This window comes from Accipiter gentilis, chromosome 10 (assembly GCF_929443795.1).
Source record: "Accipiter gentilis chromosome 10, bAccGen1.1, whole genome shotgun sequence".
Lineage (NCBI taxonomy): Eukaryota > Metazoa > Chordata > Aves > Accipitriformes > Accipitridae > Astur > Astur gentilis.
Window position 1 is genome coordinate 8,520,128 of NC_064889.1, and position 25,069 is coordinate 8,545,196.

Here is a 25,069-nt window from a genome sequence, read left to right on the forward strand (position 1 = left end):
GCATAGTGTAACATGCAGCTTGAGAAGGCAAGTGGAGTTTAGTGGGAAACATAGAATACCGACTTGCAATTTTGTATCTGTGTTCTCAAAACTGAAAGAACACAGTTCTCAGAAAGGTCCGAAAGAACAAGAATATGTCACTTGCTTTTATATTAACAAAAAAAACAATTCATCAGGCAATCCCAGCCCCTAGTACCAATGCAGCAGAACACCCAGAAGTTCTTCCATGAGAAAGCATCCAGTCCCCACAAAATCTTCAAAGCAGTAATATAACCTCCAGTCAATAGTGGCAATGGGCAAATGCTCTCACTTACTACACTGCTACATGCACAAGGACAACTGTATAGCTGTCATTAACAGAATAACTGCACTAATATAGTGACAAATCAGTTTTGAGCAGTTCACGCAGCCATAAAGCATTACTGCTTTAGATCTTCAAATTATGGTTAAAATGAGGAAAAAAAGGAAAACATTCCATAACTGGAATTCCACATCTGCCCGTATCTGTAATGCTAGTAAGAAAGAATGAACAAAAACCCTCTCAAATACAGTTTTGTCATTTCTCCCCAAACATATTATTTCTTACCTTTCCTTCTGAAACCCACACTAGTTGGTTCTGTTGTTGTTGAATTGCTTCCTTTAGAGCTCCATACCATCCTTCGTTCATTGAATTCAAGTTAATGGTAGCTAGAAGTAGTACAGCAGGTTAGTTTGACTTATGATTTCTGCAGAATTATGAGAAAGATCTGTATCACCAGTGATAAAAGCAATATAAACTGGTAGGTTAAAACTATGAGATTTAATTAGTAATGTAAATAATATTCAAAGCAACCTTAAGACCTGATGTGGTTTGGGACATTTTATCCCATAGGCAATACTGAGTTAACAGTAGCTTAGAATAAAGTGAGGCTTCAGTTTAGCCAGACTAAAAAAAATAAAATTATATCATCTTCCTATTTATTCAAATGTTTGATTTTGGCTGATGATCCTGCAAAGACACCAAATTTATTAAAAATGTCATTTTGATGTTTCAGTTCACATTTGTGCAGACGTGCAAATGATGCACACATCAATGAACTATTGGTTATTGAACAGGGGAGCCCAAACAAGTCAACAACTGCTTGACTTGGCCCATTTGCAGAAAAGTCTGGAGGAAGAAGTTACTCCCATCTCACCTCCTCCTCCCTCTCAGAAATACTGATCCAGTATATCCCATTACTTACTTGTAAAGAGATGGTGATTATTTTTGCGTAGCTTGTGAGCTCTTTCATACAGCTTTCTTGCACTTTTTCGTGATTCTGGGCACAACCTCATTCTCATAGTCTTTACACCCTGCTTAGAATCAGGATTTAGGAACACTACAATAGGATACCACTGGGCATAATTCAGACGGTCCACTGCATTAGGAGTGACATCTAATAAAGCATGTTTGTCCTGTTGTGACAAAAAGCAGAGGCAAGAAAGTGAATCACTTATATACTAGATTTTAACCATCCTCTACAAATTTATTTTGTATTGCCTTTACAGAGGTCATTCTTTCAAAGTACTGATTTAAGTTCTTTTCCTATCTGAATAATAGATTAATGGAAACCAAACCAATTCCAATACCAGGCTACATAGGCATATACATTTTGAACTGTAGGACTCACTGCGTAACTATGAGGTTTTCATTATTTAACTCCCTATTTAAAAAAGGCTCCTCAAAGTAAAGCAGGCATTAAACTAAAATTAAGTTTCCTATTCGTATTCTGCTAGTAGGAAAAAAGGAAAGATTGAAACACAAGACCTAGTCTCATTATACACCTCCATCTTCCTTTCAAAAAAAACCAAAAAACAAAAAAACCCCACGAACCAAAAAACAAAAACCCCAAAACAACACAAAACCCCCCCACCAAAAACTCAATAAAATAATCCCCACCATTCTGAATGCAAGAAGTTGGCCAGCTTTCATCCACTGCAAGATTCATCTCAAGCACACAGTATCCCCACTTTCCTGCTAGAATAGCTTCCCCCCTCCCAACTTGGGCATCTGAAAGGCTTACAGTTTGTTTTTAAGTAAGGAAATAAAAAGGTGAGAAATACACCCTTGCATCATGAACTAATGTCAAAAGTTTTAAGGATATTAAGGAAGTGAGATTGAAGGACCCTTTCCCCCAGTCCTTGCACAAAAAGTGATGTGAAATTATTAATTTGTAAATTGGGATGGGAGAAGACTAACAACTCCATAAATAAAGTAACAATTTCTAGCTGTAATGTCACACCATGGCTTTAAGTGAGAGACAGCTTAAAACCGCCTTAATAGAGAGAGGACAACACTCCCAGGAACAAAGCCTAGAATTACTTCTAGGCTGCAGCTATTAATATGGAGAAGGAAAGGAGTGGTGGTATTTTTTTTTTTAAATTAACCAGTAGAAATACAAGAAAGTTATTTTTTAAGCAAACATACTCAATTATTCTTCTACATTTTAAATACCCAACACTTTACTTGATACCAATTTTTCCTCTTGTGTTAGAAGTACAGTGACAATAAAAGACTTACTCTATCAATTATCTGTTTTATAGTGTGAAGACGAATAATGCCAGAACTACGTTGGTCAGTACCAGCATCTCTTGGTTCACTTTCTGGTAAAGAGGACACAGTAAAAATCTGTTGTAAGTTTACAACATATTCTACATTTCCTCATTAAGATAAAACAAACCATTTCATAGTTCAAATTGTCTAATTCAGATTGAAGACACTCCTCCTGCTTCAAAACAATACACAGAAATCTAAAATTAAATTTGAGAAGGCTATAAATAGAACTATTACTTTCACCTTCAGAGAATTATCAGCAACAAAACAGTACAAGAGCTTACAATTAGTCAGTTCCTTTTCATTGTCAACATCTTGTCAAACATGTTAACTGCAAAAGTAATAATGTAGAAACAAACAATCTAGCAAAAGGAAGTCGACAATTTCATAACCACAGAAAAACCTGACCTCACACTTACTTGCAATTTGAAAGATATCTGGTTCTTCTCTAGCAAGTTTCTCCCTTGCAACATCAGCTATTGGACCAAAAATGGTTACAGGTCTGAGAAACCCAGCTACAATTGAAGCAAACAAAAGAGTCAAAATATATTGATTGCTTAAAACAAATGCAAGATACTCTTAAATACATAGGCTAATACAAAGCAAACCACACAAACCTGTTAACCTGCAACAGTAAGAATAAAGCCATACCTTCCCGCAGAACAACTCTTTCATAGGCAGGAAACTTTGTCTGAACAGGTTGGGCAGAAAGATCTTCTCTGCTTTTTCGGAGATTTCTTTTTGAGCTACGCAAACCTCGGAATCTCCAAAAATCCGCTCGATCTCCTCCTGCTGTCTTTGGAAGCGTGTACTGTACGCTAGCTAGTTGCTCAGCTCTAAGATGACAACAAATCCCAACCAGTTAAAGGAAGTCAGCTTATGAAGTAATACCTGACTAGCAAGCTTATACTTCCAAAAAAAACCTACCACCTGCTGAATTACGCTTTTGTTGTTCTGTATTAGGAAGTAGAAGATTGAACTGCTGGGGCTGATAGCACATTTCTAAAGCTTTATATAGCCTTGCCTCTTGTATTGAAAAGAAAGTTTTAGGTTTTTGTGGTCTGTGTAAGAGTCAAAAACAAATCCATAAATCAGATATTTAACTTTAATTTGTTTTAACACTTTGTCACTTTTTCTGACTGAACCAGTTCTATAAACTAGCATCCTGCAGACAAGTCCAATCATTCATTATACAGACAAAAAAATTAAATTTCAGTTTTAAAACACCAATTTAAATATTTTAAGATCGTACCTGTTTTTGTTAGGTATGATACCTCTTTCAACTTCCTTATGATTCTTGCCAATCCGAATTGCCAGCCATGAACCCAGTTTGCCATTGTACAGAGTGTCCACCACCCGGAACACTTCACCTTTGTTGAAACTTAGTCCATAAGGAGATTCCTTTTCATATTCAAAATGAGTTCTGATATAGAAAGAATCCCCTACATCAGACTCAACAATGCGACGATAAACTGAAAAAAAAGAAACCCAAAAATATAAAGTGTTAGGTAAGTGATGTCCTAATGCTTGCAAGAATTACTCAAAGTAGTGGCTCATCTTAATTCTCCTTGTTTTAAATAAACAATGTTACTTCAAGAAGCCTTAATGTCTCAGAGCTGCTCTATTTTAAGTAGCACAACTATTAATAGCAAACTCTACCAACATAAATTCAACTTTCATGGTCAAAAATTTGGTGTTAGTGCAAGCTTAATTCAGCTCCCCTAGAAGGAATGAATCTTACTGGGAAAGAAGTCTGTGTGTGCATGCACATCAGTGTAATCACTCATTTTCAATGTCATAACTACAACAGACCCCACTGCTCTCCCCAAGGTTTAATGCCAATACTTTTGTCAGATGCTAGAGGTTATATTTTTGGTGGGGTTTTGGGGGTTGTTTTGTTTGGGGGGGTTTGTTTGGGGGGAGGTGTGTGTGGGGTGTACTGTTATATTATCAATCTCTAGTCCATTTGTATTAGTAACCTATCCCAAAGGCAGAAGAACTTAGGTTATTCATCATTCGCTATACTTTTTATATTGTCCCAAGCAGTCTATTAAATTGTTCCCAATATACAAATACCTACCATCTTTTTTCTTCTGTGCCAAAATGGTTACTTCTTCGCCTTTAGGAAGATCAAGCAAAAAAAGGACAGCTTCTTCTCTGATGATATTTGTGAAGTCTACGTTATTTACCTGGTATCAATGAAGTAATCAGTTTGATTTAGCATATGACATTGTAACAGAGATTTAACTATACAATGGGAAATCTAAATTAACTTATTGCTAAGATTTGGGATTTTTTTACTCAGTTTCATACATACACACCAAGTGCGTGTATCTCAAGATGTCTCTTGTACCACTTTATTTCTTGATAAAAGCATAGCTTCCAGAATAATAAGTAGCTGTTCATTTGATATTCTTCAGATCCATGTTATGGAGCACCTATAGACATTACTAACATACAGAGCCCCCTGACAATTTAGTGACCCAACAGTTAAAAAAACCAAACAACTTTATCAACTGAATTAGTCCAAGAAATTGAATGTGAAACTTACCAACCTTCCTAGCAACAGTATAGTAACAGGAGATTTTGCTACTATTAAATCATCTAATAATTACATACAAACCCCCCCCCCCACCTGTATGAACCACAAAGGCAATATATTCAATATTACAGAAGGAAAACCTACTTCGGTAACACAAAACATTTGTACCGTTACCATTTTTTACATACCCTGAGAATTTGGTCCCCTTCCTCTAATCCTTCTTTTGCTGCAGGGCTGTCTTCCAGAACACCAGCTACAAATATGCCAACATCATTGCCACCTGCTAGTCGCAAGCCCACACTATCTCCTTTTCTGAATTTTACCAGTTTCATGCTTGGCCTGGAGTATTAGAAAATTTTCCACTTAGAGGTGCAGTAGCACAAAATAACCTGGTAAATTTGAGACTGAACACATGCAAAGAACTAATTTGCCTATCATTTCAGTTAGAGGACATTAAGCTATACATACCATTAACTGCTTATAAACTGCAGCATTACAACACACATTATCAGCACTTCAAAAAAACCCACCCCACTGTATTTAGTTGTTTAGTGGGATTTGCCTTACACTCTTACAGTGATTTAAGTGAGGCACTTTGACACTCTCTTCCAAAAACATTCCTCCTTTTAAAGAGCTGTGCTGGCATATAGATCTATTTCGGCTCTAAAGAGATCAAGATGAGTTTGAGACAAAACCAAACTAGAATCTATTCTCATTGTACACTAAGGTCCATAAAGGAGATCCCAGTTGAAGCAGACTCATTTCCACATCATGACTTCACACATTTCTGCAGTGACCTTTATTGCTCTCCAACTATTATGAAAGGAAAAGAACATGCCACAGTATCTCTCCTCTCTCTGGAGATGGTAACAGGGCAAGAGGGTTGGGGGTGCTCAGGGAGAGAGAAACACCGCAAATTCTTTTCACCAGTTGATAACTGTAACTGCTCATTTCCATAGAAAAGTAACAGACTGAAAAACAGTATATTACACAATATAGGTGCCAACAAGACTCAGGAATAAACCTAAAGTCTTCACCCTAGTAGTTCTGAACAGAAGTGTCAGGACACTATATTAGACTTTACATCAGACCATTTATACAGGTTATTCATTTCCTTGGATAAAAGCTTAGTTTGCTCAAGGACCAGGCAGATTCAAATAGAGTTTAGAGTTGCATTACCGAAGCATTCCATCTTCATGGGTTGAACTGGGTAAAGGACCATCAGAGGGACTGACTGGTAAATCCACATCTGGCTGACCTCCTTGTGCATACACTGGCTTTGGTTCTATTAAAACATCAAAAGATTTCAAATGTCCATTTGGTCATTTAAAGATGAGAAAGTAAAGCTTAACTTTTAATTAAGAGCTTAATGACTTCTTCAGTAGCCTCCTTCTACCCCACTTAAACCCACTTAAAAGTGAAATACTAGAAACTTAAAACAGAAGACACTCACTGTGCCAAAGCAGCATAATTACTGGCCTAATTATCACTTCTTTACTGAAGTGAAGTCCCAAAACTTTCTTTGTACTTCATTAAGTACTCTGAACACCATAAAACAAGAACTAGAAGGCTTCATGCTTACAAGACCACTTGCAACCCTGCTGTTTCTCATCTTGATTTATCTGATGTAACTTGTTCACTTTCCATTGGCTCTCTTCCCTCAAGAATTCAATTTTTGAAACAAATATACCACAAACATTCGAGCTACTGCTGCATGCCTTGAGGTAGGCAGATTTCAATGCTTACTTTGATCCAGTTGGTGGTTCTTAAAGATCAGCACTTAGTGTGGCTCTCTGCTGCATAGATTCTCTGGAGTCACTGGGAAGTAACTGCCACTGCAGTCTTCCCTCAGTAATGAGCGCTAATAGGGGCTCTTCTCTGCTACATGCTTGGTTAGAAGAATTTGTATTTAAGGCTTATCTCTGCACACTTGACAAAAGCTGATTTCAAACTAGGCTGGCTTTGAACTACTCTAACATCCCTGATCTTCCCAACAACTATGCTGTCTTCCCTCCAAATTGCCAAACAAATCAGTTCGAAATTTCAGTTGGCAGTTTGGTAATAATGCCTCTGCTAATGCGACTTTTGCCCTTACCATACAGTAACATAGCACTTACCTTTAAGTCTTTAATGACCCTTTCCTAGCCTAAGCCTCTGATGATTCCTCTGAACCAATACTCTGCTTCCGACCTCCTTTGACAAAATAAACAGTGACAGTCATCTTGCCCTTAGTCTAAGCAGTAAACTGTCACACAATCCGCCAACTACTTTTCTAAACGCATTTTCATTACATTCTTTGAAAGATTGTCGTTTTCCTAGAGCATTCTGTGATGCTGTTAAAGGATTATGCCCTTTATTGCACCTTTTTATCTCAGATTATGTATTATGGCAAGTTAATTTTATCCGCAGAAACAAATTTTAAGTATTATCTTTATGTATTGGCCTACATCTCCTCCCACCCAAGCTAATGGTTCTATGCTTCTTCCCATTCACCCAAGAACAGAACATTTCTTCTTCTCCACTAACCAACAAAATCCCCACAGCACTTCCTACCTGCTTGCCAGTCCCTCAAACCAATTATTAGTACATTACTTTGGATTAAGAACCATCTCAAGGGTCTCCTATCCTGGCTGGCTTTGTATTATGCCGATTATTAATCTTCAGTATCTTACAGAAATACTGAATTCATCTTTCTAATCTCACTACTACATCCTTTCTCTATCTTGGCAAATATAAACTTACTTCATTTGCATCTTTACATAACACCACTGCAAAAGGTCACTTCCTATGACAATCTTTCCAGTAACGGCTGCTGCATCAGAAAATCTACTATTCTCATTTTCAAGATCTTTCGGAGTCTATCAACATCATAACTTTTCACTGAGCTACTGAATACTACATGCAGAAGCATCATTGCTCATCCATTAAGTCTTCAAATTTTTTCAAGTTTGAATGTGCTTTTTCTTATTCTACCCAGCCTTTCAAGAACAGCTCCCTCTAAACTATCTGCACAGCTCCTCTTTCTCCACTTATAATTTCACTAAGGGACCTCATTCTGTAAACAAAAATCTTGTAAGTCAGCCTGCTCAGAACAGTGTCCTGTCACTGTATTATCTTACTTTTTTCTTTTTTACACCACCTGGCTTTTATCTGCTGCCATTTAGCTTATCCTTCCCTTTTTGGAAAAAAGGAATGAAATTTTGTTTTGGTTTTATTAGTTGTACTGTACTTGTTAAAATGCCCTCTTGGTCCATGACTGTAGTTAGTAAGTGCTACAGTAACAAAGCATTTCAGTGTTTTGAGTTGTGTCTTGGAAACAGCAGTTCTGAACAGGTTTAACTACATACTTCTTTAAATATAGTCTGCTACAGTAACCCATAAGACCCAGTCTACTGCTTAATTCTCCAAAAAGAGATGATGGATTTTAACCTTGCTTGAGAGATCAGGACAAAACTCTTGACAATCATCACGTATAAATACAGCTCTAAACACTGTAGTTTGACCCCTATATAATGGGCAGACCCCGCACTTTAGGTTTTCAGGACCAAAACTCTAAAATATAAATGCACTTATGGTTACAAAGACCGTCCATATATGCAATAGCATAAAGTCTTTACTGGTCATGCATTCTCAACAACATGCATAATGAATACATTTTAATGTTTTTACCTGGGAGTGGTGGAGTTTGTTTTTCAGTTCTTTCGACTGCTACCTCTTCCATAGTTTTAGAAATATCATCTGTGTTCTTTACAGGTGTAGAGACAGCTCCTGGTTTAGTTACTCTCTCATCTTCTCTGCTTCGAAGACTATATTAGAAAAAAAAGATTCCACTGTGCATATAGAATTGTTTTTATGACCTCAGTCTACTAAAACTAAAGAATAAACTTTTTAATTCATGAAGTTCACACTTGGTGGATAAGGAATTACCAATTACTATTTAACAAGATTTTGTTCTTAAGACTATCACATTATTAATGATTTTTACAATTTCTAAATCTGAGAATTTTGTCCCTAACTTCACATTAATAAAGGACTTCTCTACATATGACTGTTTAGAAGGAGGAATGACATGGTTAAACAGACTGTTCTGCTTCAAGCACAGAAGTCATACACATGTGCTATATATTAAAAGCTATAGAAGAAATTGAGAAGCTAAGGGAAGAAGGGGAGAAGAGCAGTTAAGATGGTCTTTTTCTCACCCCTCCCTGTAGAAATCATGGCTCTTTAGACTTAACTCATAGGCTTTGCTGTGATCAAGCTAATTTATCTGCTCCTTTGTATGGCAGCTGCCCTGCAACACAAGTGCTGCCAGTGTGGCTCTTGGTAGGGCTTTGCAGAGCTAATATGTAGAATGCAAACATGCCCCTGATTTCTCAGTCTTCACAGAGGATGAGGCCTTCAATCCACAGCTATCAGAGAGGAGTGCTTCTCTCACACTCAGTCATCCATGTATTTTAAATAAAAAGACAACTTGCTGCTTCTTATGCATTTCCTACACATGCTTATAGTGTAAAACAAAGGCATATATGACAAGTTAAAAAAGAAAAAAAATCCTCTCGTGTTCTTTAAATGATGACAGCAACTAAAGCTCAAAAGAACATAATTTCTATTCTTTCAGCTCAAAAGATCAGGTATTTTTGTATTGTTACATAGACATACAGCTACCAGCTAGCTGTGCCATAGCAGAACTGAACAGAACATAATGCTGCATGTTGAAGTGTTAACTGTTATGCTGCTATCTTTGAAACAGTAAATAATTTACTAGGTAAGGAACAGATGAACATTAATAATCAGCTGGAAAACAAAAGTAGATCAATACGCCAAAGTGATAGTCTTAATTCCAGAGCATATACATTCTTAAAAAGTCATGATATGCTCAAAAGTATCTATCCAGCTCCTGAGAGTTGGCAAATAAACAAGGATATAAAAAGTATTTGCGAGAAGACACATGCACAAACAAATTGCAACTTTTTATATGGTATTAGAGTTAATTGCCAAGGAGGGGAAAAAAGGTACTTCCTCAAAGATAACAACGGCTTGGTCAGTAGGTGCAAGCCCATCTCCTGTCATAAAGGAAACTTTTTCACTACCAACAGCTAGATGGTGCTACTAGGCAATAATGAGTATCACTTTCCATAAAGCACAAATGTATCCAAAAAAATCCATTATACAAAGACTGTTTATTTGAATCAGAACCGATATGCCAAGAGTTGGAAATATGACTTAGGAAAACAGATGCCAGCAAATCTACTCATCCAAGATGTGTGAGAAAGAATAAACATCTAAATACCAGCAGAATGTGCTTTCCTCAAGCAAAGTGAAGTTTGAAACATCAGAAACAAAGCTTAGCTATTCAGCCAAGACACACTAAGACTTCTCAGTACTTTCTTCTGCTAGTTATAAAACTGTGTCTGAAGGCAACTAAAAAAACCGGAATACACAAAAATGCTGCAATCATCAGAACAATCCAGGAAGACACAGGCACCCTTGCACTGTAAACAACCATCTTGTTTTAAATAATTAGTAAAAATAAATACAGCAGCCTGATTTTTAAAATCCTTTTTTGTCCCTTTTTATTCAGATAAACCTCTTGGGGGTGGAGTGCTTCCAGAGTTGAATAAAATGATGCTAAAACCATTACATCTAGCAAAATGAAAAGTAAGCATTTATCCTTCTACTTTGTTCTTAAACTTGAAGAACAAAAATTTTCTTACTTCTCTTTCAGATTTCCAGCATATTTTCATTTGTACTTAAAATGAAGTGCATAAGCTGAAATCTTATGTATTTTACTTCCAGCACTAGACTAAAATATGACTGGACTCATCATTCCCCTGAAAATAGTTCCTGGCTCTTTAAATACAGACACATACATTTAGCTGTTTAAATGCATGTTATGTGTCTTATAAACAAAAAAAGTCCTGCAGTAGTGTAAGCTACAACTAATACCCCTCCCCATCCAAAGATTTTTGGGTAATGAGCACTAGGTAATGAGATATTACAGTAAATGTCCCCATGAACCATCTCTACCTGTTTCCAAGCATGTCCGAACACTCAACAGAAGCATTATTCCAAAACAGTAGTATCTCTGTCTTGCTTTAAAAATAAGGCCAAAAATACTGCAATTACTACACAAGGACAAGGTTCATTTTACATTTCCTCTCCACATAGTCCAAACCCTCTATAATTTTATGCTGCTTTTATACTCACATATATATCAAAAAACAGAGCATAAATATGAAAGAAAACAGCTCTCAAGAACAGTAACTAAAACACAGACACTGAGAGCACAGCACAAAATAGTCAGGTAAATCTCTGAAGCAATATGCTTCCAGACTGGGCTAATGCTATGCATGTTGGCAAATACACCATGCCAACTAAAATGCTTGCAAAAGGTCAGTTCTATTCTAGATAAGACAACAAAGTTTAAATGGGGGAAAAGCTGATAGAAAAACAACTGTGATAGAACAAAATGGAAAAAAAAAATCAGAACGGCAGGAGAGTATAATTTTTCTTGATTTAGCTTAATTTGTCCAGTAAGCACCAAGTATTTCAAATCACAAGATGATACAGGAAACAACTTGATGCTGTCACTGTTTCTAAGTGATGGAAACTTGTTAAAAACTGACAGCTGCGCTTCCCAAGAGACAAAAGTGTTGTTCACTGTGTGCACTGTGACACCACTGTTTAACATCTGTGCTCTGTCAGGGCCCCCTTTATTTACCTAACTTCCTCCCTGCCCTGCCTCCCCCTCCCCCCCCCTTTTAAAGTATACCTAACAGAAGCATTTGTAAATAACCTTCAGTCACAAAATGCAGTCAGCTACACGAGTGCCATCAACAGTGGCTATTACTTCAGAACAAAAAAAGATGGTCTGCAACACACAGTTAGAATGTTTGTTTGCACAGAAAAAGTTTTGAAAAATATGAACACGTAGGCTCTTTCCAAATGTGTTTTTAGCCTATCTCAAACTGTTTAGCATGAGAAGATAGTAAGAGCCAAGAAGCTCCTTCCTACGTACATTCAAAACGGTGTTCATTTTTGTCCTATATTCCAGTTTTTCAACTTGATTTGAAAACGGACAGAACAACTCTCTTGTGTAATATATAAATTGACAGCTGTATTACAGAAATCAACCTCATCCTTCCAAAAATGATGATGACCTCTACAGGGATTTCTTCAAGCTACCACATCTTTCTTGCTGATGCTGAAGCATTAAACTTAGCAGAAAACATTTTTTACTATTCTAGTACCCAGTTGAGGAAGGCAGCATAAGAGAGAAAATTCCCAAGTGGGAGTTCTTTCAATTGGTAAAAGGCAGCCCAGAGATGTAATTTGGCAGGCTTGCCAGCACCTGGCTGTAAATGCCACTTTTCAGGATGGGTCACACCAAAAGCTTATCTAGCTCAATGACTTGTTACTGCCAGCAGTAAGGCCAGATAGGTAAGAATGAGTATATATGATACTTCCTCCCAAGTACTCCCCAACTTAGGGTGCAGAGATCCCTTTTGCTCATGCCAGCTTTTTAAGTACAGCTCTTAACAGATGATACAAAGTTGCCTTATGTTATCTAACATTCCACATTTAAGATGCATTTATCCTCTGCCTGAACAGTTGTTGTTCTGCACATCTTGAAAACTATATGCATCTTTTAAAACTACACTTAACCTTTAAAACATGATCTGCTCAGAGAGCTTCTCATCAAAACCAGGACATATATATATCTTATACACTTAGTACCTAATTCAATATCAGCTGGCTATAAAATTTCCAAGTCTCTAGCACAGCATCTGGAGATTTGTAAGATTAATTCTCTGTATTCTTTTCAAAACTGACTATGGATAATTTGCCATCCTCCACAAGTGAAAAAACCCATACAAGCGTAATTAGTCCTTTTTATTAGTAAATTAAGAACAGCGTGTTCTAGAATCTGAGTTTTATAAAGACTGTTCAAAAGACATCTGTAAACTTCCTCTGGACTAAAGAAAACTACTTTGACAGACTGTTCAAATAGCAATTGTTATGGAAATTCTATATCCAGGAAAACTGCAAGCACAGTGGTGTACATACCAGTATGGAATACTGAAAGATGGACAACACTGAAGACCCTGCCAGAACTCAAAGCAATACAGAAGCAAGTCTGTTGGCAGATTTCTGTACTCTAGTGCACACCTAAGAGTGTCAAGTCTGTAGTTAAGCTTGTATGAAAGGACTAAGAGGATTCCCCTGGAATTTCTCTCCTCATTAACATACAAACACTTGGCAGAACAGAGTCTAAATAAAGACTCAGTGTTTTCAATACATTTTTAATGTCCTCCTTAAGCTCAGTTTAAGGACTTCTTGCACCTTTTCTTCCTCAGCTTGTTGCTCTCAAGCGTTTTGGTTTTTTTTCCCCATCCACATTTTCCACAAACTTTTAAAAAATGAAGCAGTTGCAATTAATTTGATCTTACAGCAGACTTGAACTTGCACAAATAACCTCTACAAAGAGAAGTTGCTTTTAATACGTTTTTCTTCATGTGGCTCAGGGCCCAGATCTTCTGATCTTGAAAGGGACATATCCAACAGGAAGTCAATCCATGCCAAGGTAGCTCTTGTTCATGAAGTAGATAAAGCAGATGCATTCAGAGTTAAGATAACTTCAAAGTTCCTTCTCAGGAAGGATTTAATTCTTCTGACAGTGTAGTCCATAGGGAGGAAGTGACCACCGATCTAAACCACTATAATAGGACAGGAAAGCACTAACACTAGGGTCAGTCAGTCATAGTTTCAGTTTTGATGGATTTTATTTTGTTGTTGTTCCTCCTTCCAGAAGACCTTTTCACACTGCATTAGAAACGCATGCCAAGAAATGAAGGTTTTAAATCTGACAGAGACCTCACAACCTTCACAATCAAATCCCTGCATCTGGGACCCTGCTTTTTTCCCCACTAATATGGAGTTCCTACTTGAAAACAAACGTTGATGCCTTGTGGTCCCTCCAAACAATATACAAGGAAGAGAAGCAAAGGCGTCTGTAATCCATAACCCGAACCAGATATACATGCAGGTAAGATCTACCTTGCAATTTTATTAGTCATTAAAAGACTAAAAATCTTTAAGGTATAGTATTATTTTCCCCTTGGGCAAACAAAATGTTATTAATAACCAATCAGGCATATCTTAGTTTTATGACAGCCAGCTGCAATTTGTTTTTCAGAATTTTCACAGCATCTGAAAAGCTTCAAATACAGGCTCTGAATTTGGAATTTGCAACAGATCAATTCTAACTTCTGTTCCATCATCTCTGAGCACTCAGCAGATAAACTTTTCTATGAAAAATATTTAGTAGAATCAGAAATCCTATGCTGCATTTCTATTTCAATATATTAAGATGTCCAACAAACTGTGGAAATGCAAAACAGGACAGATTTATGTTATTTAAGGCTAAAGTTTCACATAGCAGAAGAAAAAAATCCAAACCATACAGTAGATCACTTCTCTGAATTCATATCAAGGTAGACTTACCTACTTCAGAATTACCATGAAAGTCCCACTACCAAGTTCAAATATTAAATTTACATTGGAAAAGCTGCTGTGCAATACACCTTACTTTGTAAGAATTAAATGTATTCAGAAACATAAGATAACATTTAAAGAAGGCTAGTGAGTAAAATCAAAAGCCTATGCCTAAATAAAGCAAGATTTCAACAAGTTTACCCAGGTCAGACATTCAACAGGAGCTGTGCTACTAGTCATCTCAAATATCCTTGCACCTAACTGCTTTCTAAAACCAAAATATAATTACATATGCTTCAATAAAATATATCACTATCAAACTTACATTGTCATTCATACAACCATGCTCTAAGATTATGTTTAAAAAAGGGATAACACTGATAACACTGAAGTTAAACGTTCAATTTCTCCTGAAGTCTAAGAAAATTTGGATCACTATCAGCTGCATCTCTTGAGAGAAAGAATGCCATATTACTACTACCATAGTTCTGCATCACATTTGTCACACTGTATAAATCCAAGCACTCCTACAACTTATACGTCACATTAAATAGTTGATTTAAAAATAATACAATGCTGCCATCACCTGCCGTTGCTGGGCTGCTGTGGAGAATGTCTGGAATGGTCTGAAGGCTCTGACCTCTGGTCAGGAGATCGTGAACGACTGCGGCGGGGCCTGTCATGTGATCGGTTGGAATGATCTGATGCCAGCGACTGAATTTCTGAAATGTCTGTTAAATAAAAGTTGTTTTTTCATGAAATGATTGTAATTAAAATGGTGGCATGACCTGCTCAAATGGAAATAAGCTTTTGCAGAGAATTTTTATGAAGATGTTAAATCCATGTTTATTATTTCAAAACAAGTAAAATTAATATTCCTGAAAGAATAATTACAAGAATAGGAACTATATCTTTTTCTCTCTGTTTTTGAACATGTGGATTTCAATCACATTCAAACAAGAATTTACCCACATGACAATCGTACTCCTAACTCTTCTCCTCCCCACCCTCTCATCCCACTCTGGTATTCCACACCTTCATAACACAGGGAATTCTTCTCTCCCTTTGGAAGTCAAGTTTATTTATACTCACCATCTCTTTCTGAAGCATTAGCAGAATGAATACTGTCAGAAAGATCAGGGACATTCAACAGCGTAGCTCGTTCATCTCGCTGAACAACCATCTTCAGCTTGCCTTTTGACCTTTCTATTAGTGTTTTTGCATCTGCTAATGACATATTTTCCGTCACTGTGCCATTTATCTGGAACAAAGTACAAAAGAGCAGATATAAACTTACTGAAAAAAAACAGTGAATCTCCAATAAGGATAGTGGGTTTCTGTCTGATGATATTTAGAAATAGCTAGAGATATTTATCAAATTACCAAAATACAATGGAAGACTATTGGGCACATCCGAACTATAACATAATATAGAAAATTATTTTTAATCTTTCAAAGACAAAGCCTCTACCACTAATACAAAAATTTTAAAATATTAGTTATGTTTTTCGAACCAGCACTGCTGAGTAAGGAATGGTATGTTTTCTGCACCAAGACATTTACAGCAATATCTTGGAATAGAAATTGTTAGTATGAATTAAAAAGCCCTGGGTTTATTGATCTCTACCAAAAAAAAATAATAAAAAAATCAAAATTTAAACTGAAGGAAAGTTCTAGTGTTGCTCAATACCACAATTCCACAACATCATACTGTATAACTAAGAACGTAGGGCCAAAGTCTCTTAAATTCCCAAATATTTTCTATTACGCATTTATAGTGGGCATTATTTGTCTGATTAAGGCCTGGGGAAAAATACCAAAAAAACCAAAAAATGCTTTATAATTTTCCTTTCCTTAAGGTTGATTTATACTTATATTTATTGATCTTTGAAATAATTTAATAAAAAATGATACATCATCTACTAAAAATAATTACACTATTAAGAGAGAGCTAATTCTAAGAACAGTTACATCAATGAGTTTTCCCTTTGAACAACCACCACCACCATTTACTATACCTTCAGTACAACATCTCCTTCCTGAATATTGCCATCTCTTGCTGCCAGGCTATCCTGGGATATTTCTTTCACAAATATGTGGCTTGCCAACCGTAGACCATACTCTTTATATAAATAGCAATAAAAGAAAAAAGAAAACTGATGAAGCTACAGTAAAAGAAAAAAAAAAGAAAAGAAAAAAAAAGGAGGGAGGCATCTGAAGATTTACAACACTGCTTTACAATATATTTACACTGGAAACACACAGAGGAGAGTGAACTTGGCACATGAAGGGCTGTAGTGGAATTACACTATGGATTTACCATTATATCAATCTCTTCCAACTTTGCCTGTAATAGTTGTTGTTCAATACCTTAATTTAGATGCTACCTACAATTTTCCCTCTTTCAAACAAGACAGACACTGAAGACACAACTAAAGTATATGGAAGGTATGTAGCCACTGACTACCAGATGTCAGGTGCACAGTTGGTATTTGTTTAAACTATACAATAATTCACCCTTATTTAAACACGTGTATTTTGGAGTATGAAAAATACCACCAGAAATACAATAGCAGCTTTTAAATTTTTTAGCTAGCTACTGGTAAAATGGCCTAGCAAACTGTTAACAGCACTGTTCATACAGTCCATGAAGCCCTTAACATAACACTGACTGAAGCAGTTGACCTTTAAAAACTAGCAAAAGTTTTAGCAAGAAAATTACATACTAGTTACCTTCATTCTTCCTCGATTTCACCAGTGTTACTTTAGTAGGTTTTGCAGGCTGACTGGAAGTAACCGACCTTCTGTCTGATCTCGGTGATAAACTTCTCTCTCTGCTAGCACTTCGATCTCTTACCCAGCTCTTCTCATGCCTTCTGTTGGCACTTGGACCACCACGGCTGCTTCTTGGATCACGTATCTCTTCATCATAGCTATCATCCTCATTTTCAGACACTGGTTCAGGTTCTGGTCGAGCCACTGGAATCTGAATTTTCTTCATCCTTCGGATAGTCTACAATCGAACACTAGATATCAGCCTCTGGCTATGTAATGCTAATGGTATTACTAAATGTCAGAAGCCAAGCTAATCCCAAAAGTCAAAAGAAAACACACAGATGTATTAGTGAATGCTCTAAATTATTACACCCTCATTATAAAATTCTATCCAACTAATACAGGAGACTCATCCATACATATTACTAGAAACCCATTTCTGAGGTGAGGGGTATGTTTGTTTTTACACTTGTTTTAGTCCTTTTTTGCTTCTGCAAAAGTGGCAAAGGGATAATAAAAGCCTCTGTAGCATAAGGCAATAATCTGTCTTCACAGAGCTACATATTTGAATGCCCTCTCTCTTTGCTTAAACTGACAAATCAGCTACTGGCACTGCTAAAAACTTTTTGCTAACATGTAATCTGTATACTCAGTACGTTATTGACAGTAATTCTCCTCAACTATGAAGCTTCCCAATCTTCCAAAGCAATGTTTATGCAAGCCACAGAGGAAGGGGAACATTCCCACTGAAAGTTCAAAGTTGGTTTGCACTAAAGAAGTCAGCTGTTTCCAGAATAAGACCCAACCCTGTTTAGAGGTTTATTTGCTATGTTACAGAACTGAACCAAGTTAATACCATAAAGTTTTCCTTAATTGCTTTTCCCCATATAAATCTACACACTAAATACTTAAGATACTGAAAACCCTGCACAGCTCGCCACATATTTTGTGTAAGCTTTAAAGAATTGCTGAATCTACAAATGCAAAACACAACACAATTTTTTGCAACTGGAGTAAAGCAGATGAGCACTCAAAATTGTCAGCACAACAGCTCTTCTACAAGCCCTAAAAGTCTGTTTTCCTCAATTAAGAAATTGTTAAACAGTGTGCATTTGTGTTCTATTTTCTGTAACATAAATAAATCTCAAACTTCTACCAAAGGCCTGATTACTACCCTTTAGTGATGACCTGTTTTGTTTTGCAAAGTTCAAAAGCCAACCACTTTGAATAACCCTACAAAATTATAGGAATCGAGGTAATTATACTTTATTTTGGCAAACTGCTTGCTGAGCTTAAAGAGAACTATGTTAGTGCCTGAACAGTGGGTAAAGTCCTTTAGCATACACCAGCCTTTGAAAAACTTGACAAAAATGCACACAAAGCAAATAAATATTAAAGAAAGCTGAGAATTGAACTTTTAGCAAACTGAGAACCTTACCATAAAGAAAAGGAGTCTGAAGTATCCAGTGCTACACTACCCAAACATCACCACTCACATTTTAAAAAAAATTTTCAGTGACTCACATGATAAACATGTCATGATCATCACTTAAACCTGAAGCATCACAGAGGTATTATTCAAGGACCTTGCATCATGCATGTATTTCATAGCAGACATTACACCACTTCACTTTTGCTCTATAACTACAGAATTTAAGTTAGCTTAAAATCTTCAGGACATTCACTTACAATTTTGGCATTCTTCCCACTTTTCCTCAGCTGCTGAACAGCAAACGCATGCTCGACATTATCCATTGAAACTCCATTAACCATTGCAACACGGTCATTTTCTCTAAATGAAAAGCATCACAATGCACAGTATAAATACTTTAGGCCAAGGGGAAAATACTGGGGAATGAGTGTCCCTGAACAAACTACCAGTATTATAAACCTACTACACAAACAGTTACAGACAGATATCTTGAGAGCAAAACAATGAAGAGGTTAAGCTTTCACTGACCAAAATGAATGCCCCCCAAATCAGAATTCAGGTATAGTTTGGCACTTACTGTAGCAGTCCTTCTGCTGGGCCTCCTTTCAGCACATCAGAAATAACTATAGATGTCTCACCACTCTGAAAGTGAGGATTATCTCTTCCTCCAGATATTGCAATACCAAATCCAAATCCAGGGGCCTATAATGTAACACGAGAAATATTTTTACTCTCTAATACTTACATGGTCACAATTCACATTCCTGTGTCAAACACAAAAAGATCTTACGAGATGAATACAACTTTCTGCAAGAAAGAAGGATCATTGAACCATGCAATGCTATGCAATCCAAGAAGAGGAAAGAGATTAAAAATAAATTAAAAAACCACTTTTATTAGGCAGAGAATTTCAGACTAACTACCCAATCTCTCCCAAGAACAAAATATTAGAGTTCTCACTTGCATTTTTGTGTCCTGGGCCTCAGTTGGTCATCAGTAAGACCTCAACCTTCAGTAAGCACAACATACCATACCACTGTGTTGAGATACTGATTCAAACCCTTATCACTTCCTGCAGTACTTTGAGATTTCACATTATGGTATTTACCCAGCTTGACCTCACTTAGATCAGGAACTGACAGGATCGTAGCACACAGTAGTATGACTGCAGGCTCAGTTCTTAGGAATAATACCAAGATCACTTGTACCATTAAATACATCAAAACCTTGTCAGCACTTGCAAATCATCTGCATCTTAACAAAAGTAATTTGCTTCAGTCTTTTCCCTCTAGGGTGACCTGCCACTACAGCAAGGTCAATGCCTCTAAAAAGTTATTCCTCTTATTTTAAGATACAACAATGCTGCTTACATTTCTGCCTGGAAGCAGTGAGGGTGGGAAATAAACTTTCTAAATATAACTGATTTGCAAAACTATCTAGCTCTTCCATCATTGCCCAGAAAACATTGTCAGAAGGGTATTACTGTCTAGATGCTTTATTTTGCCTAATAATTTATTTTGAAATTTTTGACTATGCAAAACACAGTCACTGGATGGAAAAGATCAGGTTTCAGTCAGTTCCTCCTCTCCATTTCACACAGCATACGCTCCACACTGGCAGACTTATCCCTTTCTTTTTCAGACTTTTCACCAAACATGACCCAGCTTTAGCAATGGGTTTCATAACCTTACAGTGACAGCAGAAGCAACATGGCAGTCTGTATCTGGCTGTAAGACACATGATGTTCAGCTTTTTGGACAGTAATTACTGCTCAAGAAACCTGTTTCCTATTTCCCCCCAAAATAGAGGTCATAAAAAGATTTAGCCTGTAAGCAGTGAATAGAACCATGCAGTATTAAAAACAAAGATTTGGAGACTCACTGTTCAGAAATTGACTTCAACAGTTAAATACTGTTGCCAGGTATGAAGAAGATAAGTTGGTCTAACAAGTGTGGGGTAGTGAGGACAGGTACATCTTACCACTTTTACATTCATTTTAATTCATTAAAAGGAAAACTGGACATATTTTCAAGATACATTCCAGCCAGAAATACATTTCAACCAGAAATCATGGCTGGGAATCAAGAATTACTAAGTGAAACCCTGTGCCACACAGGAGGACAGTCTAAAGGATCATAATGACTACTTATAACCAGAGCTGAGGTTTTCTTTCCATTTTATTTTTCAGATAGTTGACAAAGAGAATACATAATAGCCTGTGAAAATATGTAACAAAACACCCCTTCAAAATAGTAATATTTCCCCCTTCTCATGCCACTGCTTCATCTTTCGGTTTTCCATTACTCTAACGAACAGAATTCAGTTTGCACTATATTTGAATGGGGAAGGAAAGGGAGAAGGGAGATAACATAGACATTTATGTCAAACTTCATTTAAATGTTCTCTATCTTTCCTTATACCATAAAACAAAAAAATTCCCATAGTTCTCCACTCATGAAGAGAAATACAGTCATCAGGCTAAGGCCAGCAGATATGCAGAAACTCACTGTAAACCTCATCTTGCTGCTTGCCTTTATTTTTTTAGAGTAGATTTGCAAACCAAATCACCAATATTAGGATGATTAGTTTCATACTTTAATGTTGTTCTTTTCAAGAAGCCCTGAAACAATGCAGTCTCATATACAGACAGCAGCGAAACAAGACCAGAATAAAGGCTTTCTAATAACATAAATCAAAGTCTTCAGAAATACTCCAAATTTGAAAGTTCAAATCAAACACTAGATCTTTTTGAAAATTTAAGAGCTCAAATAAGAAACCTGCCACTAAACCTCAGCCTACTACTTTTCATTTTATCCTGCTGCCTACCATCATCTTAAGAGATAAATGATAAACTGAATTACCCTCAGAAAACTGAACCTAGCTCCTAGGCATGTCTGGAAATACTAAGAAGTTGATCACTACAGGTTATACAAGATATAAACACATATCAAGTAAAACTGCATTTAAAATAAAAAAGAAGTCTGCCCCATCACAAATTCACCTGTCGGATGTTGTAGTGACAACAGAAGAACGAACAAACTGTACTATTTTGCTCTCCCACAGTAGGGCAGCATGGGAGAAGCAGGAAGGTACATACATACCTGGTTTCTGTTCTTTAGGGGAAGGAGACACATCTAACGCAGACACACACAAGTTGAGCTCCAAATACGAAGAAACACACAAAATACATGAAGCGCATGGTTCCTCCTTAAAGTCCTTCACACTTAAGTATATAAAACCAGAAGATCTCCCAATAAATGATAATACTGTTGCTACCTGATAAGCTTTAACTTGAGACTGGCTCAACATCTTAAGAGCTAAGCAGCAGTCCAGGAAGTTGGAAAGATAGTAAAGAAAGGGAACAAAACCTCTTGGTTAGAAGTTCAAGCCTCTCCTCCCCAAAAATAGCTTTTAATAAGTCTTTTGACAATAGTGCTGTAATTCACTAACTACTGTGTTAAATCACAGCACAGTCAGACTGCTTAAAAGCTCTGTTCCAGATTCTCTAAGCAGATGGATAAAAAAAATAAAAAAAAAAATCTCATGTTTGAACCATATCAAAGTGTCTAAACTGACACATGTATACTGCAACTACTGGGATTAAGCATACTTTGTCCCTAATTTGTAATGACGTCTCTGGAAAGTAAAGGTCATCAGAAGAAACTCTTCAGAAGAAGTGAGCAAAGCTGCATTCTTCAACAAGAGCTTCCTGTGTAAAGCACTCCCTTCTCTTTTGTAAGGCTCATCTTCCAAGTTTATATGCCATACTATCCCCTTTTTAAAAGGCCATTACAGGATCAAAACATGTTCAAAACCCAAAACATTTATCTTTTTAAGGTATGTAACAACACTTCTGAACTGCCATTAATTGGTTTATAAATCAGTAACTGCCCCTGTAACAATACAGACATATTTTTTAAATGTTTAATACCTCAGACACTGACATGTCAAAAAAACTAATCAGGAGACTATACAGATAGAATACCTTATAGATAAGATACAAGAATATCTTATATATAGTACCTGCTAATGTGGCTTTTTTTTTCCTTCAGAAAGAAGTTGCATACAAATAATATCTACTTTCCTAAAATTTTATGATTACTACCAAAACTGCTTTGTTTTTAGTGTTGGCTACCTTTATGGAGCCCAAGAAGAGTTAAAGGAATCCTACCCTGCCACACACAGGAACAATGAAGTTGTAGTAGAGAACAGCACAGACTTAAAATGAAGTAAAATTGTCAGTGGTGGAATTACCAACAGGGCAAAAGTGAGTCTCAAAACAGGAAGAAAAGTAGTCAAGAATATTCTATCTATCTTTGTTAACACACACATATGCCACCTACCAAACAACTTGCATTTCCTCACTATTTTTAAGGCTACTCATTAAAATAGAAGTTAGTGGTCCTTACTCATTAACTAGTTTTGATCAAATACTATTAATAAAAACCAATTAAAATGGAAAAAGAAACCACGGTTACATAGTTTCTTTGGGGCACTTCTAGGGACAACAGATCTGCTTGCCATTAAGCAGGTCCTTGTGAAGAGACAAGAATTGACCTAGACTGACACCAACTCTGGATTTGTCTGCCTCTCCCAAGGGGACTTACTAAGGTTTTAGACAAATTTGTTCTGCATCAGATTCTTCCAATGACTTGTCTAGCCTCATTTCTGAAGGCAAATACTGACAGAATGTACAATAAAAGTTAGATTAATCAAGAGCTTCACAGGCATACCAATAAAGAGGAAGCCAGTAACACGAAGCATGACTTGCATGTACCCCATTGAAATTCAGCACATGTTAAACGTCATTAATTCCATCATTCGCAGCCAGCTTACTGCCCTCAGCTAAGCCATTGAGAAAGCAAATTCAGTTCTTCAAAATGTTTTTTGTGTGGCTGACAGTAGATGGTCTCTAATAGTTCTGTAGCTCAGCGAAGTGAAGCAGATAAACCTCACACAGAAAATATTCCACAACCACTCAGAGTGGCATTTTGAGTCTATTCCAATTCTATTAACTTCTAGATATCTTTGAGGATAACTGAGATTTTGGATGCATTTCACTTCCTCTGACTAAACTGAAGTAACCTCATTTACTTCATAATCTAACACCACAAGAACGTCACAAGTAAAAAGCGAAATCAGAATCCCCACAAGCAAATATGCAGTCGCTCTCCTAAATCCTCTTCCCAGTGCTAAGGATAAATTCTCAGCACCAGTTTGCTTAACATTAGCATAATAGTTTTGGTTTTGTTATCTGGCAGATTGAAAACATTGTTTTTAATTAGCTAAATTAATGCTATCAGAGTTATTAATAGTACATGCCATCACCCTTCATCATCCAAGTGAGAGATACATACTCAGCTAACGAAACTGTTAAACCAGTAGAGTTGGCAGAAGTTTGGCACGTTAAAAAAAAAATCATAATCAAAATTATAATTGAATCACACTTTCACTTCTATACTCCACAAGGACTTCTGACTATACTGCAAGCACAAGCAGAAGACATGATTTCTAGTTCCTACCTATTATTTCAAAATTTGTTCAAGTTAATACCATACTGCATTACTCCTTTGTGCACTGACTGAACTCATTTTCAGGTTTCACTGAGGTTACTGCTCCAATTAACCAGAAAAATATCCCCTTCAAGGAAGGTAAACTACCATCAAGTCTACTAGCAAACCTTATATTACTATATAATTTTTTGGTTGCTTTTGAATATAAGACATAACTGATTCAAGCAGTCATACGAAAAAAAAAGTTTTAAGTTCACACAGGTTCCAGGGATGACTGGACAGCTTCAGGAAGAAAACATGAAGGGCAATTACATATAGAAATAATACTTCTTGCTCACGAACTCATTGACCTAAAAATTGTTGGAAGCTTGAAGAGCAGCCTAGGTAAGTATCACTACACATTTTAGGTTTTACTTATACTTTTCTTTTAACGTGGTTGGAGTTAGAGACAGGGCACTGTGCTAGACAGCCTTCTGCTCAAACTGAGCATAACTGTTCTCTTCTTAAGAGGGCAGGTACTAAAACAGTTATTCTGAATCAACAACATTACACTCATTAGATTCAACAGATAATAGGTTTGTACAGAGAATTAATATTTTATCTGACCAGCTGATCCATGCATACACATTTTTAGTCAAAGGTCCATTCATCTCATCAATGCTACTATTCTAAAATGCCTTGATTCTATGCTGAAGAATGGAAGGCAAATGATGTAACTTGCTCCCTTGAGAAAACGCTAG

At 36.6% G+C, this 25,069-nt stretch overlaps 1 protein-coding gene across 15 annotated transcripts in view; it reads right to left on the reverse strand.

Annotated features, from left to right (window-relative positions):
• The window catches only part of TJP1 (tight junction protein 1), a 199,370-nt gene that overhangs the window by 19,028 nt on the left and 155,273 nt on the right, over positions 1 to 25,069 (reverse strand). For all 15 annotated transcript variants that reach the window (XM_049813285.1, XM_049813284.1, XM_049813286.1 and 12 more), the window contains 16 exons: positions 19,394 to 19,518; positions 19,074 to 19,176; positions 17,343 to 17,622; positions 16,628 to 16,731; positions 15,702 to 15,870; positions 15,196 to 15,340; positions 8,784 to 8,920; positions 6,294 to 6,399; positions 5,303 to 5,453; positions 4,653 to 4,761; positions 3,825 to 4,044; positions 3,224 to 3,408; positions 2,992 to 3,087; positions 2,540 to 2,622; positions 1,224 to 1,434; positions 587 to 687 (listed from right to left, as the gene is read on the reverse strand). In XM_049813285.1, the coding sequence (XP_049669242.1) occupies positions 587 to 687; positions 1,224 to 1,434; positions 2,540 to 2,622; positions 2,992 to 3,087; positions 3,224 to 3,408; positions 3,825 to 4,044; positions 4,653 to 4,761; positions 5,303 to 5,453; positions 6,294 to 6,399; positions 8,784 to 8,920; positions 15,196 to 15,340; positions 15,702 to 15,870; positions 16,628 to 16,731; positions 17,343 to 17,622; positions 19,074 to 19,176; positions 19,394 to 19,518 (2,325 nt within the window). The remainder of the gene's footprint in view (positions 1 to 586; positions 688 to 1,223; positions 1,435 to 2,539; positions 2,623 to 2,991; positions 3,088 to 3,223; positions 3,409 to 3,824; positions 4,045 to 4,652; positions 4,762 to 5,302; positions 5,454 to 6,293; positions 6,400 to 8,783; positions 8,921 to 15,195; positions 15,341 to 15,701; positions 15,871 to 16,627; positions 16,732 to 17,342; positions 17,623 to 19,073; positions 19,177 to 19,393; positions 19,519 to 25,069) is intronic.